This window comes from Dendrobium catenatum, unplaced genomic scaffold (assembly GCF_001605985.2).
Source record: "Dendrobium catenatum unplaced genomic scaffold, ASM160598v2 original_scaffold_75961, whole genome shotgun sequence".
Lineage (NCBI taxonomy): Eukaryota > Viridiplantae > Streptophyta > Magnoliopsida > Asparagales > Orchidaceae > Dendrobium > Dendrobium catenatum.
This window is the reverse complement of record NW_021394407.1, coordinates 309,182-331,099: the sequence shown is the minus strand read 5'-3', so window position 1 is coordinate 331,099 and position 21,918 is coordinate 309,182. Positions and strand designations below refer to the sequence as shown.

Below are 21,918 nucleotides of genomic sequence, written 5' to 3'. Positions count from 1 at the left end.
AACCATCTAAAGCAACACTCTGTAATCTTATCTGTCACTGGAGCTACTCCAACTTTTTCACGTATATACTCGTTTCGTATCATGTCTCTAAGAGTAAAGTCACTCATCCACCTGAGCATCCTCATCTTCCAATACTTAACTTAATATTATGCTTATCTTTTAATGGCCAACATTATGCGCCATAAAGCATTGCAGGTCTCACCACCATCACAAATTATTCTACAAAAAGCAATAAATTTAAGCACAATTTCACGTGAAATATCATTGGAACAATATTTGTTCAAGTCAACCGCATTTTTACGGAGATAGGCATGTTTGCATTTGGCATAAATGCCAATAAAATTTCATCTGAGCAGGTTAATTTAGTTATTTGATTTTATTTTACTTCATATTTTTTAAGTTTCAGATACTTTGATCATCCTTATGGTGATCACTATAAAGAACATATCGTTTGTATTATCTAATGTCTATGTTGGTTTGATTCAGTTACATTATTAAACCAAGCAATTGTTGCGATGATTTTGATGGACAATGATTAAATTTCTTCATGGACTATGAGGTGTGATTATTGAGAAGTTCTTTGTTTCTTGTATTGGACCTTGAAGTTGAATGCAAGAATCTTGATATCATGTTAAAAAGACATTTAGTTGAATCCTCATGGAATTTCTATTGATTTTTTGCCAAGTGGGTAGCCATTTTGGCTGTTCCATGATTGCTGTATAAACTAAATTCACAACCAGATATTGTTCTTTTTATTGGGACTTTGGTTCCTGGGGCTTGAGCTTGTTATGCGTTGAGCTTGTTACTGGATTCCAAGTTGACAGCTTTGACTCTACAGATGAAAGAATTAGTGATTTTGTTAAACAGAAATCAACTCCAGGAAATACTTCCTGAACTTTAGGCGTTGTTTCCTAAGGTGCCATCAGTTTCAAGATAAGATTATCTGTGTATTTTGCTGATATTTTAGATGTAATTTGGAAATTATAGGTGAGTCGGTGACTATAAATAGGAGTTCCTCAATGAAACATTATCATTTGATTCAATAAAATTTCATATTCCAAATTTCAATCATGTATGTATCTTGGATGTGTGACTCCTTTGAGTGAAGTACAAGCGCAACTATCTAATTTATGGAGAAGTCATGATGTATAACTATATATGCAAGTGATGTTTGGAAATTATGCATGCTTGAACAGAGCTTAACAATTTATTAATTCACCATGAATTTAAGCAAAGACTTCCGCATGCAAGGGGGCAATCAAGTTTACGAAAACAATCACATGCTAATGAAAGGACCATTAAATAACATATTAATTAATAACATGCACATGTGGTGTTTCAGAGACAATCCCTAAGTTAACAAATAAATTAGTGACTACAAAGGCCCATTTACATAACGCTTTTGGTGTGGGCTAAGTGAAAAAGCTTTCAGAATAAAATGACGCCATGATTGAGGAGAGATCAAAAAGATACAAGGGGGGCAAAGGTCTACCCGCATGTCAGAAGATACTAAGCCACGGTGAAGTCGTTTGGCTGCCTATGTAAAAAGGACAGCAGTACAAACCCTCTTGCACGCCCGGACAGCACTCTAATGTCTGTGAAAATTATGTACAGCAACTGTGGAATTCAAGGCTTGTAGGAGAATTCGAATTTGAATTCAAATTCCCAAAATTAACACTAGGATAATTTAGGAAGAGGAATTAATTAGGATCTCCAATTAATATTCAAATTGATTGATTGGGATATCTTTCCAAACATAACCCAACAATTTGAGAAAGGATTTCAAAGTTTTAGGGGATTTCAAATTTGGATTTCAGATTTTTCAAAATAAACACTAGGCTAATTTAGGAAAGGGAATTAATTGGGATCTCAAATTAATATTCAAATTGTTTGAATGAGATATATTTCCAAACATAACCCAATCATTTGGGAAAGGATTTCAAGGCTTTAGGAGATTTCAAATTTGAATTTCATATTTTCAAAAATTAACACTACGCTAATTTAGGAAGGGGAATTAATTGGGATCTCCAATCAATATTCAAATTGATTGATTGGGATATCTTTCCAAACATAACCCGAAATTTTGGGAAAGGATTTGAAGGCTTTAGAAGATTTCAATTTTGAATTTCGGATTTTTCCGAAATTAATGCTAGTCTAATTTAGGAAAATGTTATACGATCAATTTGAAATTTTGGGGGGAAAGGGAAGAAAGGGTCATGATGGCTTCAACCATGGGAACAAGGAGGTGGTCGGAGGCTATGAAGAGGGGGGGAAAGGAGAGGTTGTGCATGGTCAAGGCAAGGAGGAGAAAGGAGGTGGTCGGTTGGAGCTTTGTGAGGAGATGACAGTAACGGCAAGCTCAATAGGGGTGGAGGCAGAGATAACCCGTGAGCCCGGAGGCTTCCTGCGGCCGAAGGTTCTTGCTTTGCCCTAACCTAGAGACTTCACATAAGCTCTGACAAGAACTCTCAAGGCTCTCAAACACACCTAGACACAAAGTGCATAAATTTTCATTCATAATAATCATCATCCCTCCCAAGGGAGAGGTGAGGCCTATAAATAGACAAAATACAATAAAATATCAAATGTTAAGAGTATCCCCTGGGGTCACATAAACATACTCCCTCAAGTGAGGGTATAAATGAAAAATTACACATAATAAATCAAATACAAATAATTGCTCAGAATAGAGCAATCTGATCCTAGTCGTAGATCTCCGGCCCTTCCTCTGATAAACCTTCCACGGTCGGATGTCCTCATCAAGTCATTTGCTTGTATTGGCATAAAGCCCAAACTTTTCTTTAATTTGTTGAATTATTTCCTTTACATAGTTGTAACATGCTAGAGTTTTTTATTTTGTTCAAATTTGTTACAGCTAGAATTTAAATTGTTGAAACTACCCATTTCTTGTTAATTTTTTTTAAGTAATTCAATCATTGTATCATCATTTGGGTCCTCATTATTGTATTTTTTTGTTTGCTTCAAAAGAAAATAAGATTTTAATTGGTAGTCTTGATTTGTGAATCCTAATTTCCTTTATAATTGCATTAGAAAGCCTAGACCCTTAATTATCTGCATCATAGATTCACATTATAAGTATATTAGGGAAAAAGATTAACTCAGGATATCCTAATCAAATTTTTAGTCAAGATAAATCTCAACCAATGAATTTGCTTCGAGATGAGTATGACGACTTTGAGACCTATCATAACTAACATTTAGTCAAGACATCTCACCCAAATATTTTCAAAGCTAATATTAGCTTTCACTTAAACTAGGCCTTCTACTGCTTGTACTTATGCCATCTTTTTTTTTTTTGCACAAAATTTATATGAGACACTGGATAAACAATGCCTCGTACCTACCTTCCATAATGCTCAATCCCAAATCATAACGCTATCAGATGATAGATTTCAGGTGGCAGTTTCATTGAATGCTACAAATATCTAAATAACTTGATTTAATGCATAGTTGACTCTAGAAGAAGAAATATTTGAAGCATATATCGAGTGCCAAAGTTAAAGCAGGCCAAACTACAGCCAGTTTTTTCCTCAATTTCAAGCTTACTCGGAAATTCATTACCTCGGTTTTGTAATCAATAGCATCCTCAGCGCCAACTTCCATAACACGTTCAATACTCTTACTTCCACAGATAGTTGACACACTGCAGCCTGCAGCTACAGCAAGTTGAATTGCAGATAATCCAACAGCCCCACCTCCACCTAATACCAGTAATCTCTGGCTGAAAAGTACATTATAATAGTAAGAAAAGCAAGCAGAATAAAAACTTTAAATATTAATTCCTTCGAAATTAGTCCATAAATATTTGGCACAAATATTCCATGTTTAGACCACATATCTTACAATGTTTATGTAATGAGACGGCTTCTCATTTATCGAACAGGGAAACATCTAAGTAAAACTTCACAAATCTATGCAAAGCAACTTTGTGAAAATTCTAGACAAAAAATAGCATCTTTAAGGCATTTTTTGTTTATAAATTGACTGAAGGATCATCTTTACCACTTTATAATATTTCAGTTATCTTCAAAATAATGTTATCCATGATAGGTTTAAGGCTCCTGAGCATCCATACCAATTCTTTCTTTAAATTCCTACATGCCAACACATAGAATTGCTAAAGGCCGGTATGAACAAAGCTAAGGAAATTTCCTTGAGATCTGGAGATCAGGGTTTCAAGTTACAAAACAGCCTCTTCACAATGCAAAGATAAGACTGCACATATGAAACCGACAGCAAACTAGACATTGGTAGGAACAACACGTATTGGCAAAGCCACCACATCTGTTTGCACATTCGTGTGTCAACAGAGGCAGGACACTTAAGATGAAAACTTGACAACTTTCCAGTTCATGTCCTTCAAAACTGACATGGCTAAAATAAGGATAGAAATATAATTCAAAATTCTCATGCAAGCAGTCGCATGAACTTTCGAAACAAGAAGGTGCTCAACTATTCCTCTTTCTAATTGTTTATACATTTCCTACAATCGTCATTCACATGTGATCGATCTACAGCAAAATTTCTTTATTTGCCTAAATGGTCAAGGTTAATGAAGTTATATGATTAGATATTGAGGATGGAATAATCATAAATCAGGAGCAACATTAGACATTACATTACATTTACAAAATGCTCGAACAATCTTCAAATCTTGATCAAACCTAGTTCGAACCTTCTGTGTACTTTCAAATAATGTTCAAAATATATTTGAGCAAGATTCAAAGATGGTTCAAGCACTCTTTAAAGATGATTCGAACAAGATTTGAACATGATAGAAATAAGTTTCAAATAGAATTTGAAAATAGTTCGAACATTGTTGGAATAAGAGTTAAAGCATAACAAGGTTTGAACATGGTTGGAATAAAGTTCGAACATACAGTGCTCCAGGGGGTCCCTAGTTTGTCGTCGGCAGTCTCATTGGTATGGTACGCTGGACAACTAATTCCTCCCCTAACTCGCTAATGGGCCTCCACTCTTCCATCTAGGTCCTCCTGCCTCAGCTTCCCCTGCTCTACTGGGACGTCATCAACCTGACCATGATCGCTAACTTCATCAGTGAATCACTTTGGATGGACTCTCACACCATCATTTGAGGCCGCTCCACCTCTGCTAGAATGTGTAGTAGACTTGACCTTTCTAAGACTCTCATTCCGGGGATCTGGAATTAAGGCGTTCAAGGTCATTTCTTTCGAAAGATAAGAGTATAAGAAACGTGGTCGTTCTCATGGGACCCTGCCTCCATGGACACTGGGATTATTGAAATGGAAAGTGGTACCTTCTTCCAACCGGAGCACTGGTGTACCACTCAGCCTTCGGGGTTGTTTCAAACTCTTTCGTGGAGCCCCAACTCCTTGTTGGCTTAAGGTGAATGTTGACGAACTGTGGCGGGATCAGCGTAGTGATCCGTAACGATAAAGGGGACCCCATTATTACTGCCGATTGGAGTACCAACATTCAAACAGTTCACATGTTGAACTCCAAGCCATCCTCCACATCAACCATGTTTGGCATGAATGGATGTATGACTCAGTGGGGGTTATTGTCGAGGGTGATAACCTCAGTGTGATCAAGTTCATAAAGGAGTACGTTGATAAGAGGAGGGGAGCTTCTCAACCGCAGTTGGGGGACGAACTCAATTGGATGCACCTTTTCAATAAGGTGCTCTTCCAGCACACGCCACGGGTGTTTAATGCAGCAGCTCACTTTTGTGCCCAAAGGGCTCTACAGTATAATTTTGTTCGCAATTTTGTGGATAGGGATAGGGATAATATTCTTCATGAGTTTTTTGATATCCTGCAGGAGGGTATGAACTTACACGTACAATCTTAGGGTTGTTTTCTTTGCCCTCTTTTGTAGCTGTTTTTTGAGTTAATGAAATATACAAAATTTCAAGGAACCTTAAAATTTTGGCCCGGAACACAAGAACTTTGGGGAGAACTTTCAGTTTGGTGCCCTTCTTTCTCTTTCTATAGCTTCATCTAGTCTGAGAAGCTCTAAGATAGGAGAGGTGGCCCTCGGTCACTTCCTCGCATTGGTAGCAGGGATTGCCGGAGGGATGGCAGTAAAGGCATCCTATGGCGGGAGCTTGCTGAGGCTGTCCGGTGGGAACCATCGGTGCGGAATGAATCTACGTCTCCACCCTATTGGAGCGATATCGTGGACGCAACCAATCACGCAATAAAGTAATGCAGGTCTAAGAAATAGCTTATCCACCATTTCTTGTACAACATTAGAGAAGACAAACTTCTTTCCACCCTTTTTGTCTTCCCGCAAATTTTTTGGGTTTCTTGAAAATATGATGCATTAAGCAATTAAAAAAGGACAAAAGAAGTCCAAACAAAAAGCACCAAATTCTTCACAAAAGACAAGATATGGTGAAGCAAAATGGCCGAAAGAAGAACACAACAAACAAAAAACTAAAAAAGCCCACCAAACTGCGATGAAGGGAGCCGCCAAAAGCCACATGCAAGAATCGCTGGGGGGTGGGCAAGAGGGAAGGCCTATCAGGGGGGCTGCAAAGGACGAAATACCTACCGAGAAGACAAGAAAGCGCCCCAGTGCCCCAACAACACCACCCAAGCCCACCTAACCAGGGGGGCTCCCGTCGTTCGCTTAAGGGGATGACGTCCCGGCCGGCAGAATCGTCAACCCTCTTCATCCTCTACCGGGGGAGGGTCGTAATCAGGCCCAGTTGTAGGAATTCCTTCTGAGTCACCGTCCCCTTGGAGCAGGGCTTTTCTGCTTCGAAAGGTCCAGACTACTGCTAGAAGGAGGCTGCACTGGTCCAATCCTGGTAGCTTTGAAAGTGAACGCAGGAGGCGAGGGAGACGGGATAGATGCTCTAGGCTTAGAGGCCAGCTGCTTCCTAGGCCGATGTTTGCGCTTAACAATTTCCAATCTTCGAGCTCCCCAGGGCGCTCAAGAGGTTGTGTAGGAGAGCCGGAGGTTAACTGGTACTTGGGGGCAGACTGGTGCTTAGCAGCTTTGAGGACATAACCAATGGAAGATCGGGGGGAGGCCCAGAAGGTCGGGCTGGATCATCCGGAGGGGGGCGAGCTGATGGGGCATACAGCCCCGCCTGAGCAGACGTGGGCAGTGCCGACGAAGATGAGTTGTCAGGGGAAGAAGCACAGGGGTTGACCGAATCAGAGGGGCACTTGTCCACGGTGTGCCCAACTAAGCCACAAGCAAAGCAGAAATTGGAGAGGCCTTCGTATTCAACTTTTTGGAAGAATAATCCCTGCACCCCTTTGATCCAAATCTCAGGAAGCAGGGGTTTAGAAAGATCAAGTCTAACACACATCCTTACAAATAAGGATCGTCCCCACGTACTCGTGAGGGAATCCAGCCAAAGAGGTTCACCAATGAAGTTGGCCATGTGGGTCAGATTAGTGACATCCCAGTAAAGGAGGGGGAGCTGGGGGAGACGGATCCATACTGTAGAAAAAAGGCCTTCCAGAGAATTCGGGGCGTAGTCCAGAGTCCATCAGACCATCCCGAGCAGGTTCCCAGCGACAATTTAGGGGCCGCCCTGCAGAACCACATCACGAAGCACGGGGGATTGAAAAATGCAGATAAAGGAGGCGGGGCAAGTGGTAACCAGCTGAAATTCACCAAAATGGTACCATTGCCACTTAAGATCGGAGAGAAGGTAGGCGAAAGGAATCTGGCGGCCGACTAGCTGAGCCACAATGCTCTGTCGAGCTTTTCAGCATTGACGTGAACCGCAACTAGTGCGGGACCATAGAAATCCCATCCACATCAGTGAAGACGTCTGTGTTGAGCGCAGCCAATGGCGTGCATTGGATCTTACTCCATGCATATGGCCTAGATTGAATTGTCCACTAAGGCAGCGAGGAGAAGGACGACGAAGGCCCTGAATTGGCAATGGAGGTAGGTACTTGGTCCATAGACCCGCACAGGAGGGCCCTGGGGGAAGGGGGAGTGGGGTTCTGAGGAGAGGAAGCCCCCACTCCACCCAGTGCAGGCTGGAAGGTCTGGGGAGCTAATAGCGGAAGCTGGCCCGGGGAGAAAGCACTTGCAGATGGCGATTGAGAAGGGGGTGCAGGGCCGGAGGTACGCTCCCTGCCAATTTCAGAGCTACGGCTTTCAGAGGAGAGAGGGTCTTCCATATGCGCAGAGTGGGAAGAGTCTTCTGAGCTAGAAGGGGTGTCCTGCTGGCTAGAAGGGGTGTCCTGCTGGCCAGAAGGGGTGTCCTGCTGGCCAGAAGGGGTGTCCTGTCGGCCAGAAGGGGTGTCCTGCTGGCCAGAAGGGGTGTCCTGTCGGCCAGAAGGGGTGTCCTGTCAGCCAGAAGGGGTGTCCTGTCGGCCAGAAGGGGTGTCCTGCTGGCCAGATGGGGTGCCCTGTCGGCCGGAGGAGTCGGCGAAACTGCAGGCAGGGACATCCATGGGGTCATCGTGAGGAGAGTCAGACTCGCGGGAGTGCATTGGAGGAGCGTCAATGGGAACATGCTAAGTTCGAGACGACGAGGCAAGACAAGAGAGTGGGTGGGACCCTTGGTCCGAGCGGCTGTTTAAAAAGTGGCTCGAGGCGGTAATGATGGGTGGGAATCGGGAATAGTCGGTTCAGCAATACGGGAGCCTGTCCCGTCAAACGTGCCCCCGGATGGGGCGTGAGAAGGCGAGAAATTGGAAGCCACCACCGAATGGTGGTTTTGTTCCATTGCTTTTAACCGCGGGGAGGACGATTGTCGGAAAGTGCCGGGTGGGAAGCACCCTTCCGGTCCAAAGGGAGGGACCCAGCCGACCCAATTGCACTTGCATAGCCCCGACGAGGTGGGTAGGAGTCCATAGGACAGTCCGAGCATTCACCGGCGGAACTGCTCCTGGCGTCCTGCATGTCCTCAGATGTTCATGTGCATCTAATAGTTCACACGAATCATTCATATCATCCCCCGAGCTGGACCCCGCATTGCTTGCACTACCAGGATCCATAGGAGCCATCATTGGGGAAGAGGGACCATCCGACGACCTGCTCGAACAAGAGATGGCTGGGCCAGGATGCCACGGGTGCTGCACAAGGTGGTTGGCTTCCTCCTTGCCACGCCGGATGATAACTTGGGTTTGAGCAACAACCTCACCCCATGATTCCTTAGTAATTGCATTTCGCGCATTAAAGAAGGTTGGGAGGTGTTCGCCGGCCTGAGCACCGGGTCTGCCTTGGAACCCGTCGCCACCTCCTTACTGTCGGGGTTAAGAGTTTGCCAATAGTTACCTTGCTGTTGTTTCTCCTTCTTGTCGCCTCCTCTACCACCATTTGGAGGAGGTGATCTAATGCCACCTCCTCTAGCCATCCTAGAGCCTCTCTCTCTCTAAACCACTCTAGTGAGAGAAGGGGTTGGGAAGAAATGAACCCAGGTGACTGGTTCCTCAAGAGTGGTCGGCCCTGCTGTATTGTCACCGGTCGACCTTTAAGTGAGCTCCGGCGAGAGTCAGCATCACCCTCCTTAGACCTGCAATGTTGAAGCACCTGAGTGGTAGCATCCACGATATCGCTCCAACGATGTGGAGATGTGGAATAATTACATGCCAATGATTCCTGCCGGGTAACCTCGACGCGAACCTCGGCAAACTCCATCCATAGGATGCCTTTCTGACCATCCCTCTGGCCTTCCCTACCACCATTGTGAGGAGGTGACCCCCAGAGCTTCTCACACTAGACTTCCCTACCACCATTGCAAGAGAGAAAGAACAGTGCCAAAAGAATTGCAATGATCTATCCCTATCACAATGAAATTTTCTAAAATTATCTGGGCTTGTCGACCAAGGCTATATACTCGTTGAATACATTAGTGAAGTGCGCGTGCGACCCAGAACATTTAATGGCATCACAGACAAGTTATTTTCTCAAACTTCCGTGGCCTAAATGACCATAGTCCCTCTAAGAAGCTGTTCGCGCAGGTTGAACTCCATATAACTAGTTAGCAGGCTGAGGTTTCGTTCGTTAACAGAATTAACCAGACAAATTGCTCCATCAACTAAGAACGGCCATGCACCACCACCAACAGAATCAAGAAAGAGCTCTCAGTATGTCAATCCTTACTATGTATGGACCTAGTAAGTTTCCCCATGTTGAGTCAAATTAAGTCGCAGGCTCCACTCCTAGTGGTGCCCTTCCGTCCATTCCTTTTAAGTTTCAGCCTTGCCACCTCCTCTAGCCATCCTAGCCCCTTTCGCCCCCTCCATCTCTCATCTCGCAGCCCTCAGGTCTGCTCGCCTGGAGTAAAATCCAGTTCATTCCCATCGAAATGTTGAACATGGAATCTTTCTTTGCACATGACGAGTTTACTCTATTGTCGGCCCCGAAGGTAGTCCAAGGCAACCAAGCTAAGCTTGAGATGGCCTTGGTGGCTCATCTAATAGGGAGGTGGGTCTCTTACACGTACCTCCTACGTGAACTCAAGCGTAAATGGTACCAATACGGTGAATTCCAGATAATCAACACCGGTCAACATTCATTTATCTGCATCTTCTAGAGCATTGAGGCTCGTGATGCTTTTCTTCAGGGAGGAACCTGGATCATTGTCGGGAGCCTTATTGGCATGGACCAATGGTCACCCACCTACTCCCCAAACTCTCTTCAATAACTCCACTCCCCAGTTTGGATTTGACTGCCTCAGCTACCCCTGCTCTATTGGGATCATGTCAACTTGGCCAGGATAGCCAATGTAATTGGCGAACCATTGAGGATGGATGCCCACACCAGTATCTGGTGTCGTTCCTCCTTTAATCGTATCTATGTTAGACTGGACCTCTCCAAGTGGCTCATTCCCGGCATCTGGATTCAAGGCATTTGTGGTCATTTCTTTCAAAAAGCTATAAACTTTTTTTTACCATAAAAATTGCATTTTCGTCTTGTGCATGCACACATGAGTACCCAGCATGTCATTGGGATGCCCAAAAATATTAATTTGAGTATTTATATGTACATTCCCAAGAGGACCTAGGCATGCTAGAAGCTAGGGTCAGGGCACAGTGGCAAGCAAGGCCTGGGCACGCTGACAGGCAGGGCCTAGGCACACTGGCATGCAGGGCCTAGGCAACCTGGAAGCTAGTGCCTAAGCATGTTGGGTGGCAAGGCCTGGGCTACTGGTAGGCAAGCTATGGGCATGTTGGTATGCAAGGTACGGGCACGCTAGCATGCAATGCCTAGGCACGCTAGCAATTAGTGCCTAGGTATGCTGGCATACAAGACCTGGGCATGCTGGCATGCAAGGCCTGAGCACGCTGGCATGCAAGGCTTGAGCACGCTGGCATGCAAGTCCTGGGCAACCTGACAGCCATGGCCTAGTCAACCTGGTAAGCAAGGCTTGGACACACTGTAAAGCAAGGCCTGGGCAGATTGGCAAGCAGGGCCTGGTAATGTTGGCAAGCAGGGCTGAGGCACACTAGCAGCTTGTACATAGGGCCAACAACACACTGGCATTGAGGCTATAATATGATGCGTAACTTGGCACATCTAATTATTCTTTCATAACCAAAATTTAAAATTGCGCAATTGGGCATTGAGGCGTTCTTCATTTGTGAGGCGAGGCGTAAGCCTCAAGGCGTTATGAGGCGTAAGCCTCAAAATCCAATAATTGCGTGAAGAGAAAATAAAGGTTAGAAGTTATTTTTTATATAATATCAAAATAATATGTTAAAGAATGACATATTAGCTTTTTATTGAACTATGAAGTAATAAATTGATATACATATGAAAAAAAAAATGCACATAAAGTGGCAAGAGATGAGAGTAATACTCTTAAATTTTTAGTCATCTTCGTCTTTATAAATATTTGTCATCAATTTAATGATGAGCGTAATACTCTTAAATTTTTAGAGAAGGTAGTGGTAGTGTGCGGCTTTCAAGTGATCTCCGACGGTGGCTACGACAGTGGTGGATGTGGCGAAGGCAGTAAGCTAGAGGACGAGGCAGTCGAGAGGAAGTTGTTGTAGCTCGAGGGTGCATTAAGGCATGATTTGTTAGGGACTTTAGTTTAGGATTTAGGTAAGTTTAAGCAAAAATATATATATAAGTAGGGTGAGGCGTATCGCCTCACACCAGTGAGGCAAGGCGCTTCTCAAGGCGAGCCGCAGCTAAGTTGAGGCGCAAGCCTCATAAAAAGGTTCGAGGCGTAAGCATTGAGGCGTTTTTCAGTAGAATTGTGCAAAGGCAGACCTCAAGGCGAGCCTCATATTGCGTAATTTTAAACAATGTTCATAACCAACAATCGAAGGCACAAGCAATAGGTCGCTTCATTTATTCATGGATATATTTTATCTTATGTGCATAAGATGCATGAGTCATTTAATATGAAGCAACATATTGTTCTAAGAACTAGGCACAAAAAATCAAAGGTAAGTATTATATCTCTCGCATAGTGTTGACAAGAAACGAAGATTTCACGTCCAAACAACCAACCTTTATATTCTCTTGTTAAAAATTTTAGCAAAATAACTATGTCAAGCAGGTTCGATGGTAGAAAGATGACTTTGCATCATGTTTGAATACCCAGCAAGCCTTCGAGAAGCACTAAAAAGTGTGTGTGGATGGAGGCCTTGGGCACTCTAGCAAGCAGGGCCCCATGCTGACAAGCAGAGCCTAAGGCGCACTGACAAGTAGGACTGAGGCAACCTGGCAAGCAAGGCCCTAGGGCACATTGCCAAGCAGGGCCTAGGGCACACTGGCAAGCAGGACCTGGGGCACACTGGCAAGCAGGTCATATGTGGAATATGCTAGCTGGCAGAGCTTGGGGCACACTGACAAGCAAGAAAGTAGGGCCTGGGGACGCTGACAAGTACGGTCTTGGCATGCTTTCCAACAAGGCGTAGCAAGCAAGGCCTCAAGCATGGTGGTAGGCTGGGACTAGGGTTATATACTTGCAAGCAGGGCCAGGGGCACGCTGCCTAGCAGGGACTGGACATTCAGGCAAGCATGGCCTGGGCACGCCGATAAACAGGGTTTGTGGCATGCTGGCAAGCAAGCCTAAGCAGTATCATAGTCGGGCGCTTATATCTTTTGGGCTGCCAAAGGCTAGTAGTATCATGATCGAGTTCCACACACTATTGACGGGCAGTTTGAAAACCCCAATTCTTTTTATGACCTGGTGATTTAGAGGGCGGACAAATCTGCTGCGAAATAGGGTTGGATATCAATGGATTGTGGTAGCATGAGTCACTCTGCAATGTACAATGTCCCGTTACGAATTTAAGTCGTCTACAAAGGATTCAGCCCATCGTCCGTTTAGAACTCAATTTTAGGGCCTCCATGTTGATGATCTAGATGACTGACACGAATGCATCCCATGACACGTGCCCCTGGGGGTCGAAGCCCCTACTACTGGTCAGCAAGCGAATGATGGGCTCAGGCGCCGCATTTTTTGCGTGGATTCTGACTTAGAGGCGTTCAATCATAATCCTGCACACTGTAGCTTTGTGACACTGGCTTTTCAACCTAGCGTGATGACCAATTGTGTGAATCAACGGTTCCTCCCATACTAAATTGAATTATTATCGTGGCACAATCATCAGTAGGGTAAAATTAACTTGCATCACAACGGTCTAAACCTAGCTCATATTCCCTATTGGTAGGTGAACAATCCAACACTTCGTGAATTCTTCTTCGCAATGATAGGAAGAGCTGACATCGAAGGATCAAAAAGCAAAGTCACTATGAATGCTTGGCTGCCACAAGCCAGTTATCCATATGGTAACTTTTATAACACCTCTAGTTTCAAATTCTGAATAACTAAAGGATCGATAGGTCACGCTTTCACGATTCGTATTCGCACTGGAAATCAGAATCAAACAAACTTTTATCCTTTTGTTCCACACGAGATTTCTGTTCTCGTTGAGCTCGTCTTATGACATATGTGTTATCTTTTAACATTTGAATCGTCCCAGCCAAACTCCCAGCCTGACAATGTCTTTCGCCCAGATTGCCTCACCAGGGTGAGACTTAAAAGCCAATGAGGGGCTAAGCCCCACCTCCATCTCATAGAATAAGTAAAATAACGATAAAAGTATAATCACCGGCAAGCCAGCTCCCACTTATCCTACACCTCTCAAGTCATTTCACAAAGTCGGACTAGAGTCAAGCTCAACAGGATCTTCTTTCCTTGTTGATTCTGCCAAGCTTGTTCCCTTGGTTGTGGTTTCGCTAGATAATAGGCAGGGATAGTGGAAACTTGTTAATCCATTCATGAGCATCACTAATTAGATGACGAGGCATTTGGCTACCTTAAGAGAGTCATAGTTACTCTCGCCATTTACCCGCGCTTGATTCTATTTCTTCATTTTGACATTCAAAGCACTAGGCAGAAATCAAATTGTGTGAGCATCTGCTGGGTCCATCGCAATGCTTTATTTTAATTAAATAGTCGGATTTCACTTGACCGTACCAATTCTGAGCGACTGTTCTACCCCCGTAGAAGGCCCCAAGAAGAGCCATTCACAATCCATCCCCCAGCCTGCACGCAGCGGCCTGCTCTCGCCGCGAGTGCAGCTCAAGCAGTCTGCCGACAACTGGTGGATTCGAGACTAGAACACCCGTGTCCAACCCTTAGAGCCAATCCTTTTCCCGAAGTTACGGATCCATTTTTCCGACTTCTCTTGCCTATATTGCTCCATCGACTAGAGGTTGTTCACCTTGGAGACCTGATGTGGTTATAAGTAGGAACGGGCATGGATGGCACTTGGCCCTCTGAATATTAAGGAGCCGTCGTGGGCGCACTAAACGCCGCTCAATATGCGGCTGAGCCATTTTCAGGGTTGGCAGGCTATTAAGCATAAAAGATAACTCTTCCCGAGGCCTCCGTCAGCGTCTTTGGACTGCCTAACATTGTTGTTAGCCGCCACATCCTGGCTCAGGAATTTCAACCCAACACCCTTTAGAAGCTCACGCGAAGCGGCGCTTTCTGACAGACCTCCCCCATCTCTTAGGATCGGATGCTAACCCATGTGCAAGTGTCTTTCACATGAAACCTTTCCCCCCATCGGCCTTTAAAGCTCTCATTTGAATATTTGCTACTACCACCAAGATCCACAACGACGGCCGCTCCGCATGGCTCATGCCCAGAGTTTTAGGGCGACCGTCGCACTCTCCTATTGGTCTGGGCCTGATCATTGCCTCGATGGTTGGGTGTGGGTCACACGCTTAAGCGCCATCCATTTTCAGGGCTAGTTGATTCGGCAAGTGAGTTGTTACACACTCCTTAGCATATTTTTACTTTCATGACCACCATCCTGCTATCTTAATTGACCAACGCCCTTTGTGGGTTTTGGGTTAACGCGCAATTGGGCACCGTAACCCGACTTCCGGTTCATCTCGCATCGCCAATTGTGCTTACAAAAAATGGCCCACTTGGAGCCCTCGATTTCGTGACACGGCTGATCAAAACAACCTAGCCATCCTACCTATTTAAAGTTTGAGAATATGTTGAGAACGTTGTGCCCCCGATGCCTCTAATCGTTGGTATTACCTGATAGAACTCTATGTGGGGGGCTCCAAGTGTGGTTGGTCCTCCATTAGGTGGTTCTGAATAGGAATGAATAGGATTATGTGAATCAATTCTTCACAAAAACAGTCCGGAAGCATTTAATTACTCAACCACCCCTAACAGTCATCAACTAGACAATGACAGAAGATCAACAATCTTGGCAAAGGAGTAGATACAGTAAAGGTGCAACCTTGGTAGAGGAGTGGTGGCATAACAGGTTTGACAAGATGAAAATTGTAGGTAAGACGAAGTCGGGATGAGATAACAAACAACTTGGAGCTCATCAAGGCTTGATGTAAAAAAAAGGGGAACAAATAAGAGAAAAACCAAAATGGTGATTTTTAGTTTCCATGCCAAATTGGAATGAAAATAATTAAATCGATGATAAATTGTTTGTACTGTGTCATGCTTGTTTCCTAACATGTGAAGTTGTAGCATTGAAGTGTGTTCAATACTTCAATCTATTTCTAAATTTAAAGTACTTCTCAAAAACAATTTTAAGTGTGTCAAGCGCATCTTCAACACTGCATGAAAAATATTTTAAAATGCATGTGCATCATAGAATAAGACCAAACAAATAGATGATCACAAAATGTGATAATGAGACCAAGGTTAGAAATAACGCCTAAATTTAACTTCATAAAGCCATCATTTTTTTTTTAAACAATTCCTTAAATTTTAGATTTCCCAAGAACAAAATGTCCATCTACAAAAATAAGAAATTAGCTAGGCCCAAATGGATTAATTGTTCTTTGAAATACTTTTTATATGGAAAAAGAACATATCAAAATAAGGAAATTATTTGAAAGCAAGTTAAAATTTTGCCAAACAATTAAATCTTAGGATTCTCAAAATCAATTCCACAATAATTTCTCTTAAAAGAACAATGTCTTACTGCCATATAGCATCCAACATACCCTTCAGAAATTCTAGCAGTGCATTTCAAGGCTCGCCATGCAGTTAAGGCAGCAAAAGGAACAGCACTTGCCTCCTGTGACAATACCAGCAATGAAAAAAGTCCAATTAAGTGCAACGGAAATTTATATACCGCAATAAAGGTAGCATGACAAAAAATTCAAAGCTCAGCCAAACAAAATGTGGTAACAACAAAGTACTAATGCCCTAGAAAGTACACATCCAACAAACTTGTAATAAAACAAATTCATGATTCATTATACAATGCATAAAATTTTGCATGAAATGATTATCTATAATTTCATTGCAGCTGAAAACTAGACATGTAAGTTTTACTAGTTATAATGAAATAGATAAATTCATGTAATATACAGGTAAAGTGCCACATGACTTCCCTTACAAAAATGAAAATAATAATAATAAGTTTTGGCATTTCAGAATTTATAAAAACATCAGCTTGAGTAAAAACATAATAAACAATTATTTCAAATATAAGTTTTTACCACATGAGATACTGAAGATGGTTTCACGGATAACTCTTCTTCTGATAGAATGCAATAATCAGCATAAGTGCCTCTCACAGCTGTTGGATGCAGTGCACCAAAAACTTCCTGCCCGAGGACCAGTGATGAGACCGAAGCTCCAACAGCTACAACTTCACCGCTAACATCCCGACCCAAAATCAGTGGCAAAAGGGGTTCAAATATGGATCGACCATATCCTGATCTCACCTGCAGGTAAATCAAGAAAGGCCTAAGAAAAATAGCTCTTGGTATATAAAAAAGTTCAAAAGTCAACTTAACTGATAAAAACACAACAGAATCTAAGAAATTTAACTGATTATCCATGTTGGGGTGTAAGATGTCTATAGGGAAATGCAACTTCTCATTGTTTTTTTTTTTTTTTATGCATCTTCTCATCCTAGTTAAGCTTTAAAAAGCCTGCACATGGATGCATGCTACAATATTATTACAGAGGATAGAATCACCTACGAGAATCAAAAGTTTTTAAGCACAATTTAAGCTTTCAAAACTCTGCAATTCACCAAAAAAAGATACTCTTCATTGTGGGGGTTGTTTGACTACAAGTAGGATTAGTCAATTTTGTAAATCAATATTAAGTAAATCCTGAAGGCCTAAAATCCTGAAAAACCATTTTGCATGATAGTTGCTAATTCTATTTAAAACCTAGTAAATTATTTGGCTAATTATGTCCAGAGTTATAATTTAAATGAAGGAGAAAAAGATGCAATGCAACGAAAAGCGGTATAAATCCTAATTCCAGGATTTACTAAATCCATAACTTAGCGTAAAATGTAAGAAAAACTTTATTTAAGAAGATAGCAGGATTTACATGGCTAAGAAAATGATTGGCAAAATTTAGCCAAAATATTGGTTGAATCTTGGCTAAATCGCGCAACCAAAGAGCCCCCGAATAAGACATGATTGGACTCCAATCAAATCCAACTCCAAGCCGACTATTGCAAACTAAATGACAAATAGTTAGACGAAGGCAATTGGAGCCCTTTCTCCGAACAAAATATAAAATACACCAAATGCGTCTAAAGCTTACCCTGAGATCTAGAGGATTGATGGATATGGCACGGGCGCGGACAAGCACCTCCTGCGGCTTGAGATCGGGGACTTCGACGGACGAACGGAACTCCAATACCTCAGGCCCACCGAACCGCGGCAGCACTACCGCTCTACATGCCGTCGCCGTCGAGAGGGTCCTAAACTTCCACAGAGCCGCAGCAGCAGCGGTTGCATCTTTCCTCCTCCAGAATCCTCGCATCACTAGTTAAACCCTAGTAGAGAGTCGACGGCCTGCGGGGAAGCTAAAAGCCCTAAAACCCTCACGGAGGAGCAACGGTGGGTACGGGAAATGGCGGTGCGCCACGAAGGCGGCGGCGTGTTCGCCTCCCATCCAAGCGCAAAATGAGAAGGCAACTTGTCTGGGAGGGAAAGATTATCGCATCAGGACCGTTCGGTGTATGAAATGGCGATCAGACGGATGCAATCCGTACAGCGTGGCCGATAGAACCATCAGATTGATCATGTTAAGATCATATTGTTGAATCCTTATTTGCTCTATGGATAATATTGAGTTATATTAGTTGTCATGGGTGGGCGAGAGCTATTGGAGAGAATGTTATGAAGTGTGTATACATGGAGAGGATTATGACAAAATTTTTAATATCCAAGCCAAAAAGTATAAGAATCAATGAATAAGGAATGAGCTATATAATATGGAGTTTATAGATTACTTTTTTTTTTTTTTGGGGAAGGGGGGGATAGGGGCAAACATACTCGATTTCTTTCCAAAAAATAAAAGGTTACAAATGAAATGTAAGAAAAACAAAAAAAAAAACTTACAAACTCAAATAAAAAAAAACTAGAAAAAAACTAAGAAAAGAAAAATAAAAACTCCATAGAAATGGAGTTAACAAAAATACAATAAATCAAAGTTCAAGAAGAACCCACAAAAGAAAAATAAAACCAGTTTGAAACTAGAGAAAAAAAATTGTAAAAAACTCATCAAAAGGATAAGATCCTAGAAGCCAAATAACTCCAACGACTCTTAAAGACGAGAAGAACCTATCAAACCACAAGAGAGGAAACAAGCCAACTACAGACAAGGTCTTCCTTATATGTCAATAATGTCCAAACTTCTCACAAGAACTATCAAGCAACAGATAAAATCTGCAAAACTTGCCCACTACTAGCCTCCACTAGAAACCAAGAATAAAAAGGAATTCTGCTTAGATCCAATAACATCAAAAAGCTAAACCATCTCAAGACAGAGGCGGAACCATGTTATGGTTAGGGGCAGCCCCCTCAAAAAAAATTTTTTTGTTTTTTATAAGAGAGAATTTTTTTTTTTTTGCCCCTCCTAAAAAATTACTTTTGCCCCCTCTAAAAAATTATTTTGTCCTAACTTATCCTAAAATGTCTATATTATTCTTCAAATTTAGTTTTAATATTTTTTTTTTCCGTGTTTTTCATGACAATTTAATTACATTTTTTTTATTTTTTTCTTGCTTATTTTTTTTTTTTAAATAACTTATATATATAATATATATATATATATATATATTATATATATATATATATTATATATATATATTATTATAATATAATTTAATTATTATTTTTATATTTACTGCCCCCTCAAAATTGAAGCTGGTTCCGCCCTGTCTCAAGAAAACCTCCAATACAAAAAACAACAACACACAACAAACCAAAAAGACAAATACAAAAAGTCTTCTAGTAGCAAAATCAACAAACCCAAGTAAACCAACAGCCTTAAAAACCAGAGAAAATTAAACCTGATAAAAAATAAAAATAAAGAACCAAAAGAATCCAAACCCAATGGCTCATGAGGGATAAAAGAACCTTATGTAAAAGTAACCCAAATTAAAAATCAATTTATTGGTTGCAAAATTCGACCTTCCAAAGTTTTTACATAAAAAACTTGGTTGTCAAAAAATATCACCAAGAAAAGATCGAAGGCCCAATCATCATAGCCCAAACAACCCCCCCCCCCCCCCCAAAAAAAAAAAAAAATAATCATTACAGAAAACCCTTAATACTATGAAAGGAATTCCAATTAGAATCTTAGCTAACAAAGAACTTAAAGATGGAACTACTCACAAAACCAGAGCTAGAATACTTATTCTCAAATCTCCTAGAATTCTTTCTTTCAAATAAATAAATAGAATAACAAACAAAAAGGAGAAATAAATTTTTCACATTAGAATCATAATGAAGATTAGAAATATAATCCAGCAATTTAGCCAGATTGGTTCTTAGCATAAAAATTTGATATTAGGCAAAAAATTAGAAATAAGGCTAACGGAAAAAATCACATTAAAAAAAAGATGATTATGACATTCTTCAGCTTTTAAACAAATGATGATACAAGTAGTAGAAACATTAAAATTTCTCTTAACAAGGATATTAGTCATTTTAAGCCCCTTCAACATAGCCATCCAAGCATAACAAGAGAATCTCAAAGCATATCTTTTATGGCAAATAAAAGGATACAATCTACTTTATTGAAGTTATATAAAAAGCTTTATGAACATTTGAAAAGAAGGAAGAAGAACCTTCATTCCAAGAAATGTTAGAAACTTGTGGATCATTGATAGAGATATGAGATACAATATAACTAACAGCTGGAGACAAAGAAAGAGGCATATTACAGCAGTTATGATAAATTCAATCCCCTAACTTGCAATTGTGGAAAGGAGGAATCCATATTTAACCTATTCACACAGCAATCTCATTTAATAGATTCCCCAGACACCAAGGTTTTCAAGAGAACTATTTGGAAAAATATTGAAATTAACCTTACTTTAAATGTCCCTCGCAATATAAGATATATTTTCCAAAAAAGGAAACATTTTGAGACCAAGGCTTCCAAAAATAGATATACTTAAACTTAATCAAAATAGTCAGAGGACCCCAATATCATTAATAACTCTTCAAATAAGAGAACAACTATAAAGCAATAAAGAGCTTCAAGATACAAATACCAAGACCCCAACATCTCTAGGCTTACAAACAATTTTCCAAGTAATGATTCTTCTGACTTGAAGATTCACCATAAAAACAAAATGAGAGCAAAACCTTTCTAATATTTTAAAACAATATTTAGGCATAGAAATACCCCTTATACAATAAGAAATAACATTTGTAATAGTAAAATTCAGGAATTGAACCACCCTAAGAGCGAATGAAAGCAATTTAGCTTTCCAACCAGCCAAAAGTAACATAGTACGACTAAATAAATGTTAAAAATGAAACATTTTTAGCCTCTTACCTGAAAGAGGTAAGCCCAAATATTTTAAAAGATACAAAGAAACACTAATGTCAAGAGATTGACTAATAACAGCTTCTAAATGACAATTTTTATAAAGTATAACATAGCTATTTTCATTATTAATAAACAAGCGAGATGGAGAAGAGAAATAAGCCAAAATATCATTAAGCTTGCTCGCATTCTCCAAAGAAGTTTTACCAAAGACAAGAAGGTCATCCACATAAAGAAGATGAGAAAGATAATCATCACCTGCTTTAATCCACTCAAAGCTCCTATTATGAGAATAATCATCCATAATATTAGAAGAGAGCATCCATAACATATAATAAAATATAAGGAGAAAGTGGGCAACATTGTCAAAAACCAAGAGGAACAAAAAAAACCCATGCATAATAACCATTAAAAATAATATAAAAATAAACATCATATATGCAACCTCTAATCCATGAGATTAAAAATATGAGGAAAACTTTTTTGAACCATTCTAGAAATTAAAAATTTCTGGAGACAGTATCAAAAGCCTTGTGAATATCTAATTTGGCACAAAAAATCTCATCTCTATAGGAAGAATTCTAAGAAGTTTAGCAGCAAGAATGATATTATCTATAAAAATCCCCTTTTTAATAAATTGAGATTGATTTTTATGAATAATATAA

General features: G+C 41.1%; 1 protein-coding gene across 1 annotated transcript; it reads right to left on the bottom strand.

Moving 5' to 3' along the window:
- Window positions 1–1,491: 1,491 nt before the first annotated feature.
- On the bottom strand, window positions 1,492–18,453 carry LOC110108309 (reticulon-4-interacting protein 1, mitochondrial). The gene is made up of 5 exons (XM_020838895.2): window positions 18,011–18,453; window positions 16,942–17,169; window positions 16,441–16,514; window positions 3,583–3,742; window positions 1,492–1,595 (listed from the first exon to the last, which is right to left on the bottom strand). The coding sequence occupies exons 1-5, from the start codon at window positions 18,230–18,232 to the stop codon at window positions 1,500–1,502; spliced, it is 780 nt and encodes a 259-aa protein (XP_020694554.1). The 5' UTR covers window positions 18,233–18,453; the 3' UTR covers window positions 1,492–1,499.
- Between the last annotated feature and the right edge of the window lie 3,465 nt (window positions 18,454–21,918).